This window comes from Podospora pseudopauciseta, assembly GCF_035222475.1.
Source record: "Podospora pseudopauciseta strain CBS 411.78 chromosome 2 map unlocalized CBS411.78m_2, whole genome shotgun sequence".
Taxonomy (NCBI): domain Eukaryota; kingdom Fungi; phylum Ascomycota; class Sordariomycetes; order Sordariales; family Podosporaceae; genus Podospora; species Podospora pseudopauciseta.
Window position 1 is genome coordinate 2067018 of NW_026946663.1, and position 19994 is coordinate 2087011.

The 19994-nt window shown below is 52.7% G+C and overlaps 5 protein-coding genes across 5 annotated transcripts; 1 reads left to right on the forward strand and 4 right to left on the reverse strand.

Moving 5' to 3' along the window:
• Nucleotides 1–30: 30 nt before the first annotated feature.
• Nucleotides 31–7050, reverse strand: MYO2 (Myosin type-2 heavy chain 1). The gene is made up of 5 exons (XM_062909585.1): nt 5700–7050; nt 5505–5637; nt 5229–5418; nt 1028–5169; nt 31–960 (listed from the first exon to the last, which is right to left on the reverse strand). Exons 1-5 carry the CDS (start codon nt 5832–5834, stop codon nt 791–793), a joined length of 4770 nt encoding a protein of 1589 aa, XP_062768387.1. The 5' UTR covers nt 5835–7050; the 3' UTR covers nt 31–790.
• A 739-nt stretch (nt 7051–7789) lies between these two features.
• Nucleotides 7790–9929, reverse strand: SER33 (D-3-phosphoglycerate dehydrogenase 2). Its single transcript, XM_062909586.1, has 2 exons — nt 9367–9929; nt 7790–9229 (listed from the first exon to the last, which is right to left on the reverse strand). Exons 1-2 carry the CDS (start codon nt 9660–9662, stop codon nt 8119–8121), a joined length of 1407 nt encoding a protein of 468 aa, XP_062768388.1. The 5' UTR covers nt 9663–9929; the 3' UTR covers nt 7790–8118.
• Nucleotides 9930–10556: 627 nt separating this feature from the next.
• Nucleotides 10557–12909, reverse strand: NAP1 (histone chaperone). The gene is made up of 5 exons (XM_062909587.1): nt 12549–12909; nt 12356–12435; nt 11535–12245; nt 11160–11479; nt 10557–11106 (listed from the first exon to the last, which is right to left on the reverse strand). The coding sequence occupies exons 1-5, from the start codon at nt 12593–12595 to the stop codon at nt 11056–11058; spliced, it is 1209 nt and encodes a 402-aa protein (XP_062768389.1). The 5' UTR covers nt 12596–12909; the 3' UTR covers nt 10557–11055.
• Nucleotides 12910–14187: 1278 nt separating this feature from the next.
• On the forward strand, nt 14188–19438 carry QC763_205500 (uncharacterized protein). Its single transcript, XM_062909588.1, has 5 exons — nt 14188–14705; nt 14763–15671; nt 15730–15931; nt 16053–18509; nt 18575–19438. Exons 1-5 carry the CDS (start codon nt 14583–14585, stop codon nt 18868–18870), a joined length of 3987 nt encoding a protein of 1328 aa, XP_062768390.1. The 5' UTR covers nt 14188–14582; the 3' UTR covers nt 18871–19438.
• On the reverse strand, nt 19223–19888 carry QC763_205510 (uncharacterized protein). Its single transcript, XM_062909589.1, has 3 exons — nt 19770–19888; nt 19548–19706; nt 19223–19488 (listed from the first exon to the last, which is right to left on the reverse strand). The coding sequence occupies exons 2-3, from the start codon at nt 19681–19683 to the stop codon at nt 19448–19450; spliced, it is 177 nt and encodes a 58-aa protein (XP_062768391.1). The 5' UTR covers nt 19684–19706; nt 19770–19888; the 3' UTR covers nt 19223–19447.
• Between the last annotated feature and the right edge of the window lie 106 nt (nt 19889–19994).

Here is a 19994-nt window from a genome sequence, read left to right on the forward strand (position 1 = left end):
CACCTTATACAACCCCTACTCCCTCTACATGCACCCACCCAAGCACTTCAAGTGAAAATCAAGAATAAAACCACGAAACCATCAATCATCTTTCATGCTCTTCTTGCTTCTGCTACCTACACAACAACTAAACACCACACAGCTAGCTACAAGAAACAACACCCTTCCCCTCCTCTGTTTGGCCAAACAGAAAAAAAAAAAAAAAAAAAAAAAAACCAGAACCAATGCCCAACCGGGCCAGCCAGCAGTAAAGCAAGCCTCTTCTTCCTCCTTCCCTCCTCCAACAAGTCTAACACCCAACAACAATTATCATATCTATTTAACATTTTTTCCTCCCTTTACCAAACCAACCAACCCATCAATCCATCCATCTTCCAACGCCAACCCCCATCCTCCAACTGCCGACTCAACTTTGTAAAAAGGTATGTATTGTAATTTTATCCTCATGAAACCACCACTATAACAACACACCCCATATGTAGTGTATGCGTGGCATAAATTTTCACACTCACCCCAACCACCCCTACTTCTCTCAACTACTAACCAAACCACGTCACCCCCCGTTCCTGCGCAAGAACAACCCCCCCTCCCACCACCCCCTTCATCCGCTGTTACTCCTAGACTTCAGCATGACATTCCTGGCGGCGGGTGGCACCGGTCCATTATTCTCACTCCCATTCCTCCACGAACTCAACAGCACACTCGCCGGCCTCTGATGATGATGATGGCTCGACCCCCCCGGAGACGGCTGCTGTTGTTGTTGGAAACCCAGAAACGAGCGAGGGGCCACCTAGGCGCTCGCCTGTATCGATCCCGGGCCCTCCTCCATCTCCTGAAGATCATTCATGCTGTGCGTGTCAAAGTCGCCCGCCTGCGACCCAAACTCGAGCTTCTCCTGCTGGGCAATAGCCTGCTGGGAGACAATCTCGGCCAGGCGCTTCAACCGTGGGGTTTGGAGCCCTATTCATCATTAGTTAGCAGACATTCTCACTTGTACCCTCACGGAAGAAAAGAAAAAAAAACTCACAAGACGGCGTATAAGTCTCCAAAGCAGTAATCACTCTCGGCTCCGCAATCTCATACGGCCCGCTATCGTCCATATCGACAGCCTGCAGCAACAACACATCGCTCTTCTCCGTCACCCTCGACGCCACCGCCTTCATAATCTCGCCATTGATCGGCTGCTCGTAATCCGCCACCAGGTACTGGTTCAGCAGCTTCTGGATCTGGTTGGGCGACAGCATCCAGCAAATGTCCTGAATGATCTCGATGTCGTTGAGCGTCGCCTTCTTGAGCTGCAACAGCTTGGTCGCCTGCATCAAGTGCTCCAGCTGGAGCGTCCCCTCGGGCATGTCGTGGCTCTTGCACCACTCCTCGATACGGGTGATGTTATAGTTGATCTGCAGACCACGCTTCCAAGAGAGGAAGTTGCGGCGCATGAGCAGATCGTTGAACGCCGTCACGCCAACAAGCCTGAGCAGCTCGGTGATGGTCTGGGTAATGATGGAATCCTCAAGGTAATAAGCCTTCATGGCGCGGAAGACGCTATTGAGAAGCGACAGCAAGTTATCCATGCTGTACGCGGGAGCAGAGTTGCCCTGCAAAAGCTTGCCAAGGAACCTGTTGTTTTCGTTCGTGACGAAGCCCGGCAGGGACTGCGACTCGATGATGGCGGGCACAATCATCTTGTTAAGCTTCTTCTTGAGCACCTTCATCCAGGTGTGGTAAATGTTGAACTCGAGACTCTCGAGATCGTGCTTGACAATCTCCAACAGGCGGTCATACTCGTAGTTGTCCGTCTTTTGGGCCTCGTACCAGTCCTCGGCGAGGAAGACAAAAGACAGCATCTCGTGGACGTTGGAGAGCCAGAACGCACCGGGGTTGATAGCCTCCTCGTCGTCGTGGTTCATCACCTCCTGCTGAATCGACTGCATGACGTTGGCAAGGAACCGCTCCGACTCCTTGACGAAGCCGTTGTTCCACATCTCGGACGTCACCAAGTTGATGAGATACGAAGGGAAAAGGACCTCCTTGTCGGTAGGGGCAGGGTTGCTGGATGGCGAAGGGATCTTGAGGTTGCGAATAAGGCCAATGGTGACCTCCTGGTTCAGGCCCTCCTCATCGGCAAGGAGACCTTCCAACTCCATCTCGATGCTATCAATACCGGGAATAAATGTTGAACCGGAAAGAGTAGTCTGGCGGTTCATGCCAGGAACAGCCATGGAGACAGGGCGGGGGTTGTAGGCCATGCTGTACCTATCCATCTCGCGAGGCTCTGCACCCGCACTCCGTCTCTTGGGCTTCTTGGACGACACCAGATTGATGAGACCGGCCGGCGCAGCAGACGCCGGTCCATTCCCGTTGATAAGCTCGCCGTTGACGGGAGCAGCTCTTCTAGCCTGCTCCAGTGCCTCTTGAAGCTCAGCAATCTGTTGCCTGAGCGAGTTCTTCTCAACCTCGGACTGCTCGCTCTGCTGGCGCGCAGCCTCAAGCTCCTCGTTGGTAGCGCGGAGGCTCTCCCGAAGTTGTCGCTCCTCCTCTTGCATCCTCTTCACATTCGCCGTCGACTCCTCAAAGCTAGTCTGCAGCTTCTTCATCTCCGCCTCCATAGCCTCCAGACGAGCAGCCGCAATACCAGCCTGGTTGGCCTCAGTCTGCAGCTCCTTCGTCCTAGCCTCCAGAGCATTGTGCCTATTTCTCCAAATGGCAACCTGCCCTTCATAGTTCTCCACCTGCACCTTCAACTCCTTGTTCTGCGCCTTCATGGTACCCAAAGACTGCGTCAACTCAACGACCTTGTTCTCCAGCTTGTAAGAGATCTGCTTCAAGTCACGAGCCTCGGCACGGACAACCTTGTACTCCTTCCGAGCAGTCTTGCCACGCCACAAGCTCTGCACAATGACAATCTTGCGGCGGTAGTCTCTCCAGGCACGAAGCTGTTGTCTCGAGCGCCAGTTGCGCTGAATGATAAGAGCAGCGTTGCCAACCCGGGTCTCCATGATCTCCTTGCGGCGCAGATAACCCTTGATAGCGGCCTGAGCGCGAATGACATCGTTGCGGATAACGAGAAACTCTCTCCTCTGCTTGAAACCACGCCAGTTCTTTTGGATGGTAACCGCAGCCTTGATCGTCCGCAGCTCCTGAGCCTCCTTGCGGGCCCTGTAGCCCCGGAAGAGAGCCTGGAAGCTGACAATGGCACCCCTGGCAGCAAGATACTTCTTGCGGTAGTACTTGGCCTTGAGGTTCTTTTGAATGAGAATGGCGCAGTCGTTGAGACGGGTCGTCCTCAGGTTCTCCAAAAAGGCAAGCATACCCGCCCTGAAGAAGATCTTGGTCAGACCCATCTGGTACTTGTCCATACCCGGGGCCACCTTGTTGGCGCCGAGGGCCTTGGTCAGGATGGCATCAGCCATCTGCCTAATTTCCGAGGTCCATTGCTGCGACGGCACCAACATGTAGTACCGCAGCGCAAACTCCTCATACGTCCACCTCGTGGGGTAACCCGCACAACTAATACGGACTGTTTCGAGAACACCGCAGGCGCGGAGCTGGCTGAGAACCATGGGGCCCTCAAACTTCCACGCCTCCTTGGCCTCGTTGGGCTTGATACATCTGATGTAGTGCACATCAGTGCTGTTGATGGTGGTCATGAGCTCGATCAGCGAGGACTTGAAGATGCCTCCCAGAGTGGGCTTGCGGTTGACGGCGACGCCAATTCTCCTACCGGCCGCCGGCTTCACCGCATTAGAGCTTGCCTGGGCGAGGTCCTTCTCCCGCACCGCCGACGCGGCATCCAACACCTGGCCGAGGAACGCATTGGTCGACGCGCGCAGTACCGCCATGTGTTCGTCGGGAACCGTGTCACGGTTCTTTTCTATGAAACCGTCCGACTCATACGTGACGTCGATGGCATAGTGGCAGACGGTGAAAGACGACTTGCCGAACCTTGGCTTCTTGTAGAACTTGTGCTTGTCGGCAGCATAGTTGTGGTGGAGCTTGGTGACAAACTGCTCATCAGATCCCATAGGCAGCCTGGATTCTTCATCAAGGAGAGAAAGAATACCGAGCTTGCCCTCAATCAAATCGATACAGGGCTGGTTATCCGCGAAATCAATAAAGGTCCAGTCGATCTTCTCCCTAAGATACTCCTCCTGCTCAAGCTTGAAGACGTGCTGGTTGAACTCTTGCTGCAGCTTCTCGTTGGCATAGTTGATGCAGAACTGCTCAAACGAGTTCTTGGCGAAATGTTCGAAACCATAAATATCGAGCACACCGATAAACGACTTGACCCTGCTGAGAACCTCCTCGGTCGCCAAGCTCCTGTTGATAATCTCCACCAGCCAGTCGAACAAGCTAGAGTAGATGAACTTGGCCACGGAATCCCTGACAACGATAGCCTGAGCTTGCGACAGGTTCGAAGTGATCTTCTCGCCACGAGTGACAAGCTGCTTCTTGACAATCCACTTGGCAAACTCGGGGGCATCAATACCGAGAATCTCGCAAGCCTTGACCAACGATGGCTCCGTCGCAGCGAGCACGCTTTCCGTCCTGGACGCCCCGATCTTGACGTTGCCGAGGTGGAGCAAACCAGCAAGCAGCTTAAAGATCTCGGCCTGCTCGCCCTCGCTCACACCAATCGTCGTCAGCGACTGCTTCGTCGCCTTGAATTCCGCCTTGTCGTCCACGCCGTCAATCGTCGGGGTGTTGCCCTGGTTGAGGTAGTCAAACTGCTCAATAGGCAGCAGACCCAGTTCCTGGCGCTCCTTGTCCGTCACACCGGCCACGAGCTGGTAGAAAATGTGATAATTCCTCTCCTTGAGCGGCTGGAAGACCAATCTCGACCGTTCCAGCAAATATGTCCTGATCTTAGCTCCGATAATATTTGTTTCCTTGTCGAACATGATTTCAATGTACTTTCCGAACCGCGAGGAGTTGTCGTTTCTCGTCGTCTTGGCGTTACCGAAGGCTTCCATGATGGGGTTGGTGGCTAGGATAGCCTCTTCGGTCTTGCTCATCGCCTCTGGGCCCTTCTTTGCCCTCGATCCCGGGCTGTCTGATGGATGTCTTGTCGCGAAGTATCGCATGATGTACTTGGCGCTGACAGTTTTACCAGCACCGGACTCACCAGACACGACGATGGTCTGGTTCTTGTTGTCGCGCAGCATGTCCCTATTCCCAGCGTCAGCCAACCGCCTGTCCCAAACCTCGCATCCACCGCGGGTCCCTACATGAAAGCTTCCTCAGCAATGGCAAACAGATGAGGAGCTTGTGTGGCTCTCTGCTTCCCGGCATATACTTGCACCATGCCAGGTACGTAGAGGGAATCGACGCGAGCAAAGGGGTTGGTTGCTATCAGCACAATACCGGAGTATGTGTAGATCTCTTTTTGGAGGTATCGAAGGCGAATGGCCTGCAGAACTGTATTCCGGCAAATATCGTCAGCATGCTGTTGCCTCGTGCCATCTCTCCATCCTCCACCGCCATATCATCTTTGGGCTATTTACCGGCAGGCTCGTTGAGATGGGAAAGATTTGTCAAATCATCGCTGGCTTCGAGCATGGTAGGGTTCATCAGAGGAGGTAAGGACGGGTCGTTGCCGGACTGGAGGGCCTCCAGCGAGACCTCCAGTTCCTTGGTCTGCAAACACAACAGAAGTCAGCGTTTTGGATGAGCTTCCAGCGAGTATCAAAGCTGCCTACCTCGTCATTTTCTAACCGGAAGATGAGCTTGACTTTGTCCCCATCTACCGTCTTCTTGACAACCTCAGACGCAACCCAGCCCTCGGTTGCGTCGGGCTGCCACGCTCGCGTGCCAACATCATAACTCTCAGACATTGGATGTGGTTGTTTTCTGGTCTTGAGCTCTCCCTAGCTTTGTATGTGGTATTAAAAGAAGAAGTATGTTGGGAAAAGAACCCAGTTATTACTGGAAGCTGTCGCCTGAAGAAGAAAGGATGGCCAGTATTCGCAGCTGGAGGCGGGTACCGTGTGCTGGGAGGTGGTTGGCTGGCTGTGTTATTTGGTAGGTAGGTATTCGTCGTCGTCGTGGGTTACGGAAGCCGGGGCGAACACGCAACTGGCGGAAAGCACTGTGCTGAGCTGTGCTGGGGGGGAGGCTGGCTGAGAAGCACTGGCTGGCTGCCAAAAAAAAAAAAAAGGGCGCTGGCAACTAGCGGGTGATGCGAATCAAGTTGGAGGCGGAGCGTCTGCCTTTGAACTTGAAGGCATTCATGAGTAGGTGGGAAGGGAGGAATTAACAGGGCCGTTAATTGTTAATTAGCGGTCACTAGGTTTCGGCGGTCGAGGAATCTCCGCTTTCCCTTCTCTTGCCTGGCACTGACAGCAACAAGCCTAGGTACTAGACGATGGCCCTTGGGTTGTGGTGGAGTTGGATGGCCGCTGCAGAGTGTCGTTTGTCTCTTGCTGCAACTTCGTCGTCGTCGTCGTTCCGGGCTCAAGAAGTGAAGCTCGAGAAAATGTTAAGAAAGACAAAACGAAAAGGAAACCCGTCGTTAGAGTTTAGGGGGCTGAAAAAAAGAGACAGCGTGCATGGACTGGCGCACTGTAGAATGCTCGTTGATAGGTAAAGAGGAGAAAGACAGTGGTATCGCGTCGGTACGATTGGATTGGGGGGGGGTTGGACAGGGCGGGCACGGACTCTCCAGCGATTCTGGGGCACGCCTCTCTCTCCATGTTCTGTCTCACGACCCCCTATTTTTTTTTTGGTTCTTGTTAAACTTGGGAGAAAGGAAGAACAAAAAGAAGAAGCTAAACATGAATAAACATTCTCTCCATCCTGTCAAATACCTTCCACCTATGGCCCCCTCAAACCATCCAACCTCACCTCACCCCTCAACCATCCCAGCCCAAACCTAACCCCCAACAAATCCCCAAACAGCCCAGCTTGAAGATGCCTGTCTTGCATTTGCCATCCTCATGCCTTTCACAAGGGAAATCCTTTATACTCTTCGTTACCGCCTACCACCCGCCTTACAGATGCCCCCCCTTTTCACAACCAACCAACCCCATCTTCAAAAAGGGGGCTCGTTCGTTCAGCATTGAATCCAGTGGAGCAAAAAAGCTGATGCACATCCCATATGCAGGGGTTACAAAGTAGTTTCCCCCCCCCCTCCACATCACTAACACAAGCGGGGACATCCCCTTTCTTTCTCTCTCTGGGCAGTTTGATAGAAAACCATGCTTTGTCAACTGAGCCCTAACCCGCGTCTGTGTTTCAACCTCTTTCCATTTCCAACCACTCAAGGTTGTTGTTTGTTATACAGCATCATCAAAATATCCAACAACCGCGAGATATTGAGTTGGTTTTGGCTCAGACGCGGGCTCGGAAAACCACCCGGTCTTGCATATGGAACCCACCTACTGACGTCGTCCATCCGTGGTCTGGTCATATTTCTCCCATTACTTTCAACAACACTTTCAATATGGTTCAAAATCACAAAAAAACCCCCTTCCACAACCTCCCATAAACAAAGTGGACATGTCTCATCCCATGCGAAACGCCCTCCAAATTCTCCGGTAGGCCAACTGGACTTGGCCAGTTCGGCGTGGGGTGGACGCACCTTACCAAAGCACGCTGTGTACACTCGATCCCGTCATTTTTCAGGGGTGTCCTCCACCACCTCACCAAGCATCCACTATCCACAATCCTCACCGCTTTCTCGTTTCCTTTTTCGCTGCTGGCCGTCTTGTTCACCTAGCCCTGTGGAATTTATACATGGCATTTATGCACTCTCATTCTCACAGGCTCAGTACATAAAGCCATCATCGTTGTGAATATCAAAAGTCACGTTATTCTTGATCTCTAACCCCCTATTTTGTTGAACCCATCATTTTGATATACCAAACCCCCAACCCCCAACCCCCAACCCCCCCCACACCCCCTTCCCCCTCATATGATGATAGAATTTTTCCTTGCTCCATGTTGAAATGCTTTTTGTTCTTGCTCTCCCATCACTGACTCCGTCAACCAAGCAAACAAAAGAAAATGTCCAAAAAATATCACATCACACACATACAAAACACCAAAATATCCACCCATTATAAACAAACCAGATAAACCCATTTCCTCAGAAAACACACACACCCCCTATCTATATATCTAATACAGAACCCGGGTAAGAATGCGTGAGCTGAGTCCGTCCAAGCTGTCCCGAATCTCCTTGATATCCTCCGGCCGGACGTCGCTAACATCGGCCATGAGGTAAGCAATGTCGCCCTTGGAGTCCGAAATCTGCTTGTCGACGTTGTGGTCGCCCAAGATCTCGTTCACCCTGCGCAGCACACCGGGCACGTTGCGATGGATGTAGATGATGCGCGCGTGGTTGCTCTCGTCGAGGGTAAGCTGGCGCATGTTGACCTCGGGCAGGTTGACGCTCCCAAGGGTGACACCCTGGTTGATGTACCTCACGAGCGCATCCGCAACCTCAATACCAATCGCCCTCTGCGCCTCCTCCGTGCTACCACCGATATGAGGAGTCAAAATAATGTTGTTGAGACCGCGGAGCTCCTCCGCCCACGGGTTCAGGTCGGTGGTGAAGTAATCCCCATTCCCAGCCGGCTCATTAGGATAGACATCCAGCGCCGCACCAGCAACCTTGCCCGCCCTCATAGCCTTGATCAGCGCCGGGATATCAACCACCGTCCCACGGCTGGCATTGATAAGATAAGACCCATTCTTCATCTGCTCAAACTGCTTCGCCCCCAGCATGTTCTTCGTCTCCGGAGTCTCGGGCACATGCAGCGTGACAAAATCCGCCTCCCCAAGCAGCGCCTCCAGCGTAGGCACCTGCCTCGCGGTACCAATCGCCATCAAGCTGACCACGTCATAGTAAATGACATTCATCCCCATCGCCTCCGCCAACACCGACAGCTGTGAGCCAATATGCCCATACCCAACAATACCCAGCGTCTTGCCACGCACCTCCCAGCACTTGGCGCTGACCTTGTTCCAAGTGCCCCGGTGAAGCTCATTCGAGCGATCGCCCAGCTGGCGGGCAAGAGAGATAATCTCGGCAATCACCAACTCGGCCACACTGCGCGAGTTGGCAAAGGGAGAGTTGAAAACAGCGATACCCTGCTTGGCAGCATAATCCAGATCAACCTGGTTAGTGCCGATGCAGAAGCAGCCGATGACGAGAAGGTTCTTGGCCTCCTGGAGCACCTTGGCCGTCAACTTTGTCTTTGAGCGGATGCCAATGACGTGGACATCTCTGAAGTGTTAATGTCAGCAAATTTGAAGCCGGAATAAGGACTTGTGAGGTGGTAGTAGTAGTAGTAGTAGTAGTAGTAGTAGTAGTAGTGGTAGTAGTAGTAGTAGTAGTAGTAGTAGTAGTAATAGTGAACTCACCTAATCTTCTCAATCAACTGATCCTCCGGCAACGAAGCCTTGTGAAACTCAACCTGGTACCCCTGACCAGACAGAATATCCCTCCCGGTCTGGTTCACATTCTCCAACAGCAGAATCTTGATGTCCTCCGTGCTGAACGGCTTGAGCTGCTTAGCAGCAGCGCGCAACGCAAGGCTGGCCATGAAGCTGCTCGACGCGGGTGGTGAGTGGAAAGTAGCGGTAGGGGAAACACTGAGGCTGTTGGACACGGCAGGTCTAGCCAACGAAGACTGGGAGATTGGTTTTGGGGTTGTCATTGTGGCAGTTTTCCTTTTTAACTGGCGGAATCAAGAAAAAAAGATATTGACTCAAAAGGCGGCGGCAACAGGGAACAAGCTTTGTAACATGGGCTAATAAAGCTTCTTCGCGGTCAGAAAAAGTTGGGTCAAGTTTTTGAGTCGAGATTGAAGAAGAAAAAGGTCCCCCGAACAAACAAGGCGTGGGATGTGTCACCTCTTTGAATACTCAGCCCGTGGTTCAAGGTCGATCCACGGTGGGATGGTTCCATGGTGGGGTTTCTTGGGGATGGCGGGGTTGACTCACTGTGTGGTGGGTTTACGCTGGCTAAAGAGAAAACTTTTTGGGCCATCCATGACGGAATGCGAGTTCTTCATTCGACAGCCCACACCTGCGCCTCCGATCAAGGCGTGCTCGCCCTGACTACGTACCTACTCACTCTAGACCATACTATACGTTCTATAGAACACCCAATGGCTCTCTTTTGGTTTATTTCCGGTTCCCAGGCCCTTCACGTAGCATACCTCTTTGACAAGATGGAACTATTTATCCAACACATCCATAGACACTACCTCGACTCTTTGTCTCTTGTCCAGGTACCAAAAGTATAGCATAGCACTTACATCCAGGGTCTACCACCAATGGTCGTCTATTCCGGTCCGGATACCGGGACATTCCTGGATCTGTCGAAACACCAAAAATGGAACAATCGCCTCAATGTATCACCTAATTTTCCGGGTCAAGAGGCCCCCATACCAATGAACATTCACCCCGCATAATCGCCGCATATGTACGGCTCAGCTGCACACCGTGTGCCGGGGTCGCAATGAGTCGACTTCGATCCGACATCCTGGGCCCGCTCAGCAGCGACTACGGAGGCCCTCAGATCAGACATGGACAAAATAAAAGACACCTCATGATGATCACGATGTTGATGAGTTTGCTACATAATGTGAATTCACTGCCTACTGACTGCTGGGCTCAGGTGCCATAAACCTAATACCAAGTGTTCCCATACAGTGCTCGAGACTCGTCCTGCCCAGTTGTGAGCCCCCCTTTTTGTCTGCCTTCTAGTATGCCCTCACATCTCGGGAAAAGAAAATCGCTTCCCACCCGCACAAATGAAAATTGAAAAACCCATAAAGAAACTGAGACGAGGAGAAGCCATCAAACGCAAAGGGCATGCAAAGACAAGACATATTACCCGGAAATGTCCTCAAAAACAAGTACAAATCAGAGCTCAATTTCGGCACTCCTGCATGTCCATCATTCGCCGTATTGCTCCCTAATGGAGCCTGCTGATGAGCAGTGTAATTGGGACACCAGTGAAAAAAAGGCCCGGGTAGAGGGCGGAGGGGCGATTGCCCGATCAATGAAGTATGCTAGGCCATGTTGGCGAGAAGTCTACACCATTTAGCTTTGCTTGCACTCCGAGGGCTCCTGCTTGGGCTTGCTGCCATCCTCCTGGAAAGCTGTCAGTCTTTGACCTTTGTCTGGTGGACAAAATTGATTCTTACCTCGTCCTCCTCGGACTCGTCCTCATCATCGTGGTCCTCGCTGTCATCGTCCTCGTCATCCTCATCATCATCGTCGAAATCGGCATAGTCCTCCTCGTCCAACTCCTCGAAAGCGAGGGCCTCGCCGGTGAACCAGTCGATGGCGCGGGGAATAAGCTTCTCCTTGATGTCCTCACCGAGCTGGTAGTCGAGCTCGAGACGCTCCTCAATATCATCGGCCGCCTCGTCGTCATCGTCGGTGGGGGGCTTGGGGGGCGAGAAGAAGTTGAAGAAGGACTCGGTTGGGACAGTCTTCTTAACGATGCGAGTCTGCTTCGTGGCTAGTTTGTGTTAGAAAAAACCCCAATTTTACACGAGTTTTCGCCTTCAACTTACTCTTGTTACGTTGCTTCTTCTGTTCGATGCGAACGGTGAGATCCTGACCGGCCTTCCAGTCGATCTTGTCACCCTCGGCATGGTCATAAATGAAGTCACCGCCATACCCGCTCTCGTTCTGGTAGTAGTAGGTCTTGGTGATGATCTTGTTGGTGAAAAAACCGTTCTCAGCGAACTCGAAGATCAGACGGAAACCGGGCTTGTCGAGGTACTCCATGCGGATATCGATCAGGGACTTGAGAGCATCCTCATCGCGGTCGGTGATCATCTCGGCAAGGGAGATCTGGTTCTTCATGGCAGAGAGCCAGAACTCGGGAATACCGTTGACCTTACCGCCGTCGGTGGCGCCCTTGTTCTCGACAGCGGCGCCCTCCGCCTTGTCCTCATCCTCCTCGCCGGCCTTGACCAGGTCCTCGGTGGGCTCGGTCTTGCCGTTGACGATGGCGGCACGCTGCTCATAGAGAGGGGTGAACTTGGCGAAGAATTTCTTCTCGAGCTGAAGGACCTCCTCCTGGAACTCGGCCTCGAGCTTGGAGTGCTCTTTCTGGATGCCCTTGAGACCGGAGACGCGGCGCTTGACCTCGACAGGGAGCGACTCGATGTAGCCGGAAGACTTGCCAACGAGGGAACCGAGACGGCCCTGGATCAGAGACATGAGGCGGGGGTCGTGAGCAAAGATGGAAGCGGCAGCGACACCACTACCCAGATCCTCTGCGTCATGCAAAATGGTCAGTTCATGATCACAAGCCAAATCTTGTTGGGCCGCAACAACGGCGGGGTAGATGGGGGAGATGGCGGAGATGGCGGAGATGGATACGAACCTTCATTGATGCTAGCAACTCCGGGCTGCTGGGCGTGCGATGAAATGGGAGCTGCGTTCAAAGGTGTGTTCTGAGGAGTGCTGTTGTCGACGAGTCGCAGTCAGTACAGTACGGGCAGGACAGACAGCTTATCGCCAGTCGGCCGGGGGCAGTCGACCGACTGGCAACCAGACAGAATGCCGAGAAAACTTACGGGGCAACGGCGGGGTCGGGCCGCTTGTTCTTAATCGGTTCGGCCATTTTGATTGACTGATTGTGATGATGGACGGGGATGGGGATCGTGAAAACAGCGGCACCAAACAGGCGATTTGTGAGGGCAGAACGAGGAGAAAGAACTGCACGGAAACAGCGGGTGGTGAAGCGTCGACAGATTGCTCAGAGCCGGAGGAAATGTTGAGGGAGGGGAAGGAAAAGCTATCAATGGGTCACTAAAAAATTTGCGGGGCAACCTTACGCCTCTGCCTCCCACCGGCCTGTGCGGTCACTGGGCGTTCACTGCCTGCACCCAACACTCACAGTGGCTCTACGCGTCTTTTTTTCCCTCTTTTTTACTGGGCGCAGTCTGGATCGCGATGGCAATGTTCCCAACCGTTGCTTTCTCCAATCTGTGAACCGAAGCTTAGCATGCCTCACCCATGAGTCGCATCACGAATCTCCACACCGGACCACAGCCATCACCAAGGGCCCTCCTAGTTGACGTGGCAGCCGTGGCAGCCTCTTCCGGCTCTTGCTAATGCTAGGGAGCAGAAATTTGCTTTGGTTTCTTCACCTTCACCGCTCTCTGCGGCCCTACTGTCACTCACTCATCTTGCCCTTTGTCAGAGAGCATGGCATGTCATGGCATATCACCAGCCTATCTAGGGCTTCGCCATCCACCCGGCCCCGTCAAAGTTTCCAGGGATGGCATCTAAATTTTCTTTTGCCTCCCACCTCCCACCTCCCACTTCCAGCCCACCGACTTTCCGTCTCCACCTGTCAAACTCGCTTTTACTTTTGGGAGGGACCCTTTGACTCCTCATCCGAAGCCGATGATTACACAGCACAGTAGACACAATGAACACACGCCATCACAGACAGGTCTTGTCTCTGCTGCATATGGACTTTTGACAAGCAAAGCAAGTGTATTGTCACAAAGTACATATGTCTTCTAAATCGATCGGGCGATATCAATGATCACGGGATCCCCGGGAATTTCAACTTACTTACCCGTGTGGGCGTCCTTCAGATGACTGCATACTTGCAGATATAATGCCAAGAGGCCGGTAGCCAGCCAACACTCAACATTTACCTGAACAAATGGTGTTGAGGGATGACAGATGGATGTCGGCTACGGAGCATCGCGGAAGTCCAATGTCTACCGAGGATCCCGTTGCTCGCCACCTTTTGCAGGATTCGTGCAAGGTAGCCCCAAGTCTGCCAGACCATTGTTCATCTCACGATGCCAGCTACACATACGAGCCTCAAGATTCCCTACGCTGCTGGCTGGCATATTTTTAAGCCTCCTAAGTAATCTTTGAGCCAAGAACCATTGTAGTTGTGTCTGTGGACCCCCACTTACACAACCAAAAGAGGAAAGATTCTTATAAGCGGTACGGAGAATAGTGTATGAGCACCACATTGGAACACACTCCCACACATCTATCTAGTTACCCAAGAACTGATCGGCGAATCGGTACCCAGAGTGCCAAAGGTCCCAAATATTGACTTTGAAGCCTGAATACACTGCAGGGACACGTCTAGTGGCACCTTGAGGCATATGCATGGAGCAGACATGCACCCCATGACCCACATGAAATGTAGTATGATTCTGCAACTAGACACACAATGTTCCGTGTCATCCAATATACAAGCTATATATCCAGTAGTCCATCTGACTACTTACTTGACGTCTATTCATCTTTAGGAATAACTACATCCTCCGCATCTTGTATGGATGGCATTCTAGGTCATCAAGAGTGTTGCTGGCCTGCCAAGACGCACCATGCAGCTATCCGAGTAGATCCAATCGAGTCCGACGTCATGGTGCTTATCGGAACCAGCTCCACAACCGCTCTGTTCTCCGTACCTGAATTCTAGCTTCGGTTCATCCATTCACCCACGCGCTCAGCTATACCACGGCCAATCCATTGGCAGCTGCTGTTGACAATGCGCATGCGATCAATTTCTCTCTCTCCAGAACCTTGCTGAGGATCTATCAGCTGCCTTCCGATTTATACCCCAAACCAACATGGAAAACGACCGAGATCACGATCTGCCGCCGGCGGCAAGCAACCGAAATGGCTTTTATAGTCTCCAAGGAAACCACAGCAGCGTCAGCGTTTTCGAGGATGTTGAGATGGCGCACGATGAGGTGAGTGGAACAGTGCACAATCTAAGCCTGTGGCAGTGGTACTAACCACACACATAGCTCTACTCGGGGCCGATGGCTGAATCGTTACCCACGAGTGTCTCTGCCTTTCATCACCGCCGCTCACGAGCCGATTCCACAGCAAGCTTCTCATTCTGGCAGGAAGAAGATGAACTGAATGACCCCCTTGCGATAGAGGAGCGGCGCATCGGGGATCTGGACGAGCTCCCGTTCGACGACGAACTCGACGAGGAACAGGACTCTACCGACCTCGAACGAACCGCCGAGGAAAACGATTACGTCCTCCATCGGCGCGCATCCACGCAATCCCGAGGGGACTCTGTGCACAGTATGTTGCTACGTAGGGACAGTGGCACATCGGCAGGGAGTGGATATGGGTCGAATCGACACAGTCAAAAGGCGCATATTCAGAATGAGGACCTCTACATTGCGATCGCGGGGTTCAGAACCAGTAAAATCGGCTATGCTCTGTACCTTTTGATATGTGTATTCACGTTGGGGGTAGGGTGGCTAATCTTCTACTGGTCGCCAAAGTGGCGAGTCAAGCTGGTTGGGAGGTCCGCGCTCCTCAGGGAATGCGAGTGGGTGGTGGTGGAAAACTCGTGGAACGAGATGACCGCGGTGGATGTGGTATCGAAGGAGTATGGGAGGACGCTTTCGACAGTTTTTGGGTCGCCTTCCAAGTTCACTTCGTACCTCCTGGATGACGATCCAGATCCAATTCTTCCGGAACTGAGGTACATAGACTATCGCCACATTCGCTTCTTCTTCCACCCTGTGCGCGACAAGTTTCTCATCTGCAATGGCTGGAAGGATCCCCTCTGGACAGATGTCCAAGACGTTCGCAATGGTATCGACAGCGACGAGCAGGTCAGCCGTCGCACTGTCTTTGGGAAAAACGATATCAATATCGAAAAGAAGACTATTGGCCAGCTCCTCGTGAAGGAAGTAGGTTTCCCCCCACATATGTGAATTCGATGAAAGCCCGGTTGCTGACAAAGTTCAGGTCTTTCACCCGTTCTACGTGTTTCAAGTCGCCAGTCTTGTCCTATGGTCTCTGGACGAATACTACTACTACGCTTGCGCCATCTTCTTGATCTCGGCCATTTCTATCATACAGACTTTGATAGAAACACGGCAGACTGAGAGGAGACTTCGGGACATTTCTCGGTTTGAGTGTGATGTCAGAATCTGTCGACACGGCTTCTGTAAGTTTCTCTCCTCTTTTGAGGTCAATGGGCACTTTTTGCGGTATTCTAGCGCAGCATCCTCTTGGCCACATGACCACAGACCATTTCTAGTCCGTGATAGCCGCTAATACAACCCCAGGGAACACAATCCTCTCAAGCGAACTAGTACCCGGTGACGTCTACGAAGTCAGCGACCCCAGGTTGACTCAGTTTCCTGCCGATAGCATCCTTCTAAGCGGTGACTGCATTGTCAACGAGAGCATGCTCACAGGAGAATCGATACCTGTAACCAAAACCCCAGCTACAAACGACACGCTTCAGAAGCTTGATTTGAATGCTCCAACACCAGTAGCCGAGGTGGCCAAACACACCCTGTTTTGCGGAACCAAGATCATCCGCGCTCGAAGGCCTCAGAATGAAGATGAACAAGCTGTTGCTCTTGCCATGGTTATCAAGACCGGCTTCAACACAACAAAGGGTGCCTTGGTTCGGTCAATGCTCTTCCCGAAGCCGTCTGGCTTCAAGTTCTACAGAGATTCCTTCCGGTACATTGGTGTGATGGCCATTGTGGCAGCTGTTGGTTTCTTGGCCAGTATCGTCAACTTCATTCACCTTGGCTTGGCGTGGCATGAAATCATCATTCGCGCCCTGGATCTGATCACGATTGTGGTTCCACCGGCGTTGCCGGCCACCTTGACTATTGGCACCACCTTTGCGGTGCGCCGGCTCAAGAGACAGAACATCTTTTGCACGAGCCCGCAGAGGGTCCAGGTTGGAGGAAAACTTGACATTATGTGCTTTGACAAGACTGGGACTTTGACAGAGGAGGGCCTTGACATCCTTGGTGTGCATCTCGTTTCTAGGGACACCAACAAGTTTATTGATTTGATTGAGAATCCTGATGATTTGGCGGTTGGTCATGACCAGCCCCCTGCTGTGGGGGGTAAGCCTGACACCAGGTCGACGGCGCTTTATACCATGGCCACTTGCCATGCGCTGAGGAAGATCGATGGCGAGATGCTCGGGGAGCCTCTTGAGCTAAAGATGTTTGAGTTTACAAAGTGGTCTTTCGAAGAGGGTGACCTGAGTGGTGGAAGAGGGGATGACGAGGAGCAAGGAACTCTGAAGCCTTCAATCGCTAGGCCGCCTCCGGACGCGAAAGCTGATGGCACTGGGGAGGCATCTTCTATCGAACTGGGTGTGCTCAAGTCGTTTGAGTTTGTGTCTCATCTTCGCCGGGCCAGTGTCATTGTCAAAGACTTTGGCAAGCCAAGCGGAGACATTTATGTCAAGGGTTCGCCTGAGTGTATGAGGGAGATTTGCAAGCCAGAGACATTCCCTGAGGACTATGACGAGGTCTTGGGGCAGTATACTCGCAAGGGGTACAGAGTCATCGCTTGTGCCTCGAGACATATCAAGAAGCTCAGCTGGGTCAAGGCTCAGAAGATGCACAGGCATGATGTCGAGTCGAACCTCGAGTTTGTCGGCTTCATCATTTTTGAGAACAAGCTCAAGCCTACCACGGCGGCGGTACTCAAGGAGCTTGGAGATTCTAATATCGGAACTGTCATGGTTACCGGCGACAACATCTTGACCGCCATCAGTGTGGCGAGGGAATCTGGCATGATCAGCGAGACGGCACATTGTTTCTACGCTCGGTTCGCAACAGGGCACACCAAAGACCCCAACGCCGAGTTACAGTGGGAGAGTATCGACAACCCCATCTACCGTCTCGATCCCCGAACCCTACTCCCACTACCGGCTCCTCCGGAAGGCGACGCCTCGCTACCATACGACATCTCTAACATGAGGAATTACTCCATCGCAGTCTCAGGCGATGTCTTCCGCTGGGTAGTCGACTACGCCCCAGCAGAAGTAATGCAGCGCATGCTCGTCACCGGCAAGGTCTTTGCGCGCATGTCGCCAGATGAGAAGCACGAGCTGGTCGATAAGCTTCAGAGCATCGACTACTCGTGCGGCTTCTGCGGCGACGGCGCCAACGACTGCGGCGCGCTCAAGGCAGCCGACGTTGGGATCTCCCTCTCGGAAGCGGAAGCCTCTGTCGCAGCCCCTTTCACCTCGCGCGTCTTTGACATCACGTGCGTCCCCAAAGTGATAAGGGAAGGCCGGGCCGCGTTGGTGACGTCGTTTGCCTGTTTCAAGTACATGAGTCTCTACTCGGCGATCCAGTTCACGACAGTCTCGTTCCTCTACGCGTCTGCTTCCAACCTGGGGGATTTTCAGTTTCTGTATATTGACCTGGCGTTGATCCTGCCGATAGCGGTGTTTATGGGGTGGTCGAAACCGTACCCGGTGCTGTGCAAGAAGAAGCCGATTGCGGATTTGGTGTCTAGGAAGGTGCTGACGCCGTTGATGTGCCACATGGTTGTTTGTGTCGGTATCCAAACGGTGGCGTTTGTGGGGGTGAGGGGGATGGAGGGGTTTATTGCGCCGACGACGCCAAAACCGGGGGAGAAGCCGGATGTGGAGAATAGCGAGGTGACGGGATTGTTTCTGGTTAGTTGCTGGCAGTATGTGCTTGCGGGGTGGGTGTTGAATGCTGGGAGGCCGTTTAGGGAGGGGGTGGGGAAGAATTGTGAGTATTATACATTCTTGAGGGAGATGAAAGGGGGTGGTGATGATGGCTGACAATGATGATAGGGCCTTTTTTGGTCACGATGGCGACTGCGTTGGGGTTGAATGGGTTTATGGCTGTTGCGCCGCCGGAGTGGATTGGGTTTATGAGGTTGACGAGGACGAGTTGGGAGTACAAGGTTTTGTTTGTTTTTGGGTTGGGGGCGGGGGTGTATTTGGGGTTGGCGTGGGTGGGAGAGCATTATGTTTTTCAGAGGTTGGCGGGGTGGGTTGGGCGGGTCAAGGGGTGGCTGAGGGGGGGGGAGAAGGGGGGTAAGAGGAGGAAGGAGTACAAGGTTATTTTGGAGAAGATGAGATTTTGATGGGTGTAAGGGATGGTATGGGGTGGGCTGGTTGGACATTGGAAAATGGGGAGAGCTAGGTAGGGGATGGGTATGACTGTACGTGGATATGTAGGTTATGGATGGATAGACATGAGTCTTTTTGGCCTGGGCTGGCTGGCGTTGGTAAGGACTGGGCGGAAACGTGTGGCAAGAGATAGACGATATACAGACTTGTAGTCAAGGTCTCGAGCGAAAGTTGAAATATGTTTGGGTTGTGATTGGGGTGGGTAGGTGGGTGTGATGTGTGTGTTTAACAAGTAGGGAAGATGTGTCTCGTTTTGACATGGCGGGTTTCTCCGAAAGTATTGAGAACCAGTGGGCTGTATAATCCTGCTACTTAGAGAATAACATATAATACCAACTGAACAGCAAACAATGTGACCGTTAAACTGATTTAATTTGGTATCTCCTTCCTCTCTTGCTCTTGGCTTCCTCCTCGGCCTGTTGTCCGTCCGTCTAGTTGGGTCTGCGTTATTGCTACTTTGGCGCCTGACCATGTATGTACATTTATTTCTCTTCACCACCTCGTCGTTTTCATATCCTCGATGCGAGTCGTTTAGTGATCCCAGGGGTGCTTCCAGCCGAGAAGGACAGGTCCTGTTCTTCTTGTGAGTAACACTGTTCTGGCTCGAGGGGTAGAGCTGAGAAAGACATACCGTCCTCCTTCGCCTTGTAAAAGATCCAGAACCACATGGAAGCTCCCAGGCCGGTGGCGGTATAGCGGTAGAGGGGCCGGATGGGGGGGCCGGCGAGTTGGGAGCGGGGGAGGGCTCGGGAGAAGCGGGCGAACATTTTTGGGTTTTTTTCTTTCTCTGCTGGATGGAGGAGATCAGGTACTGAAGGAGACAAAGCAATTGAATAGAGAGGGACAAACTCACGCTGGCTGGTGGCAGACGGGGAAAGAAATGGGTGGGTTGGTAGGTGTGTCGCGATGGAGCTTCTCGAGCTGGCTGGCTGTGTCGTCGTTGCGCCGATTGCTTGCCCTCTCAGTGACCAGGGTTGGGGTACGTACTCTGTATCTGCCGTCATTGGGTGTGGGTGCCTGAAGAACGAGGCAGAAACAGCCAAGAAATGGTTCCAGCCCAGCAAGGTGCGTCTGTCAT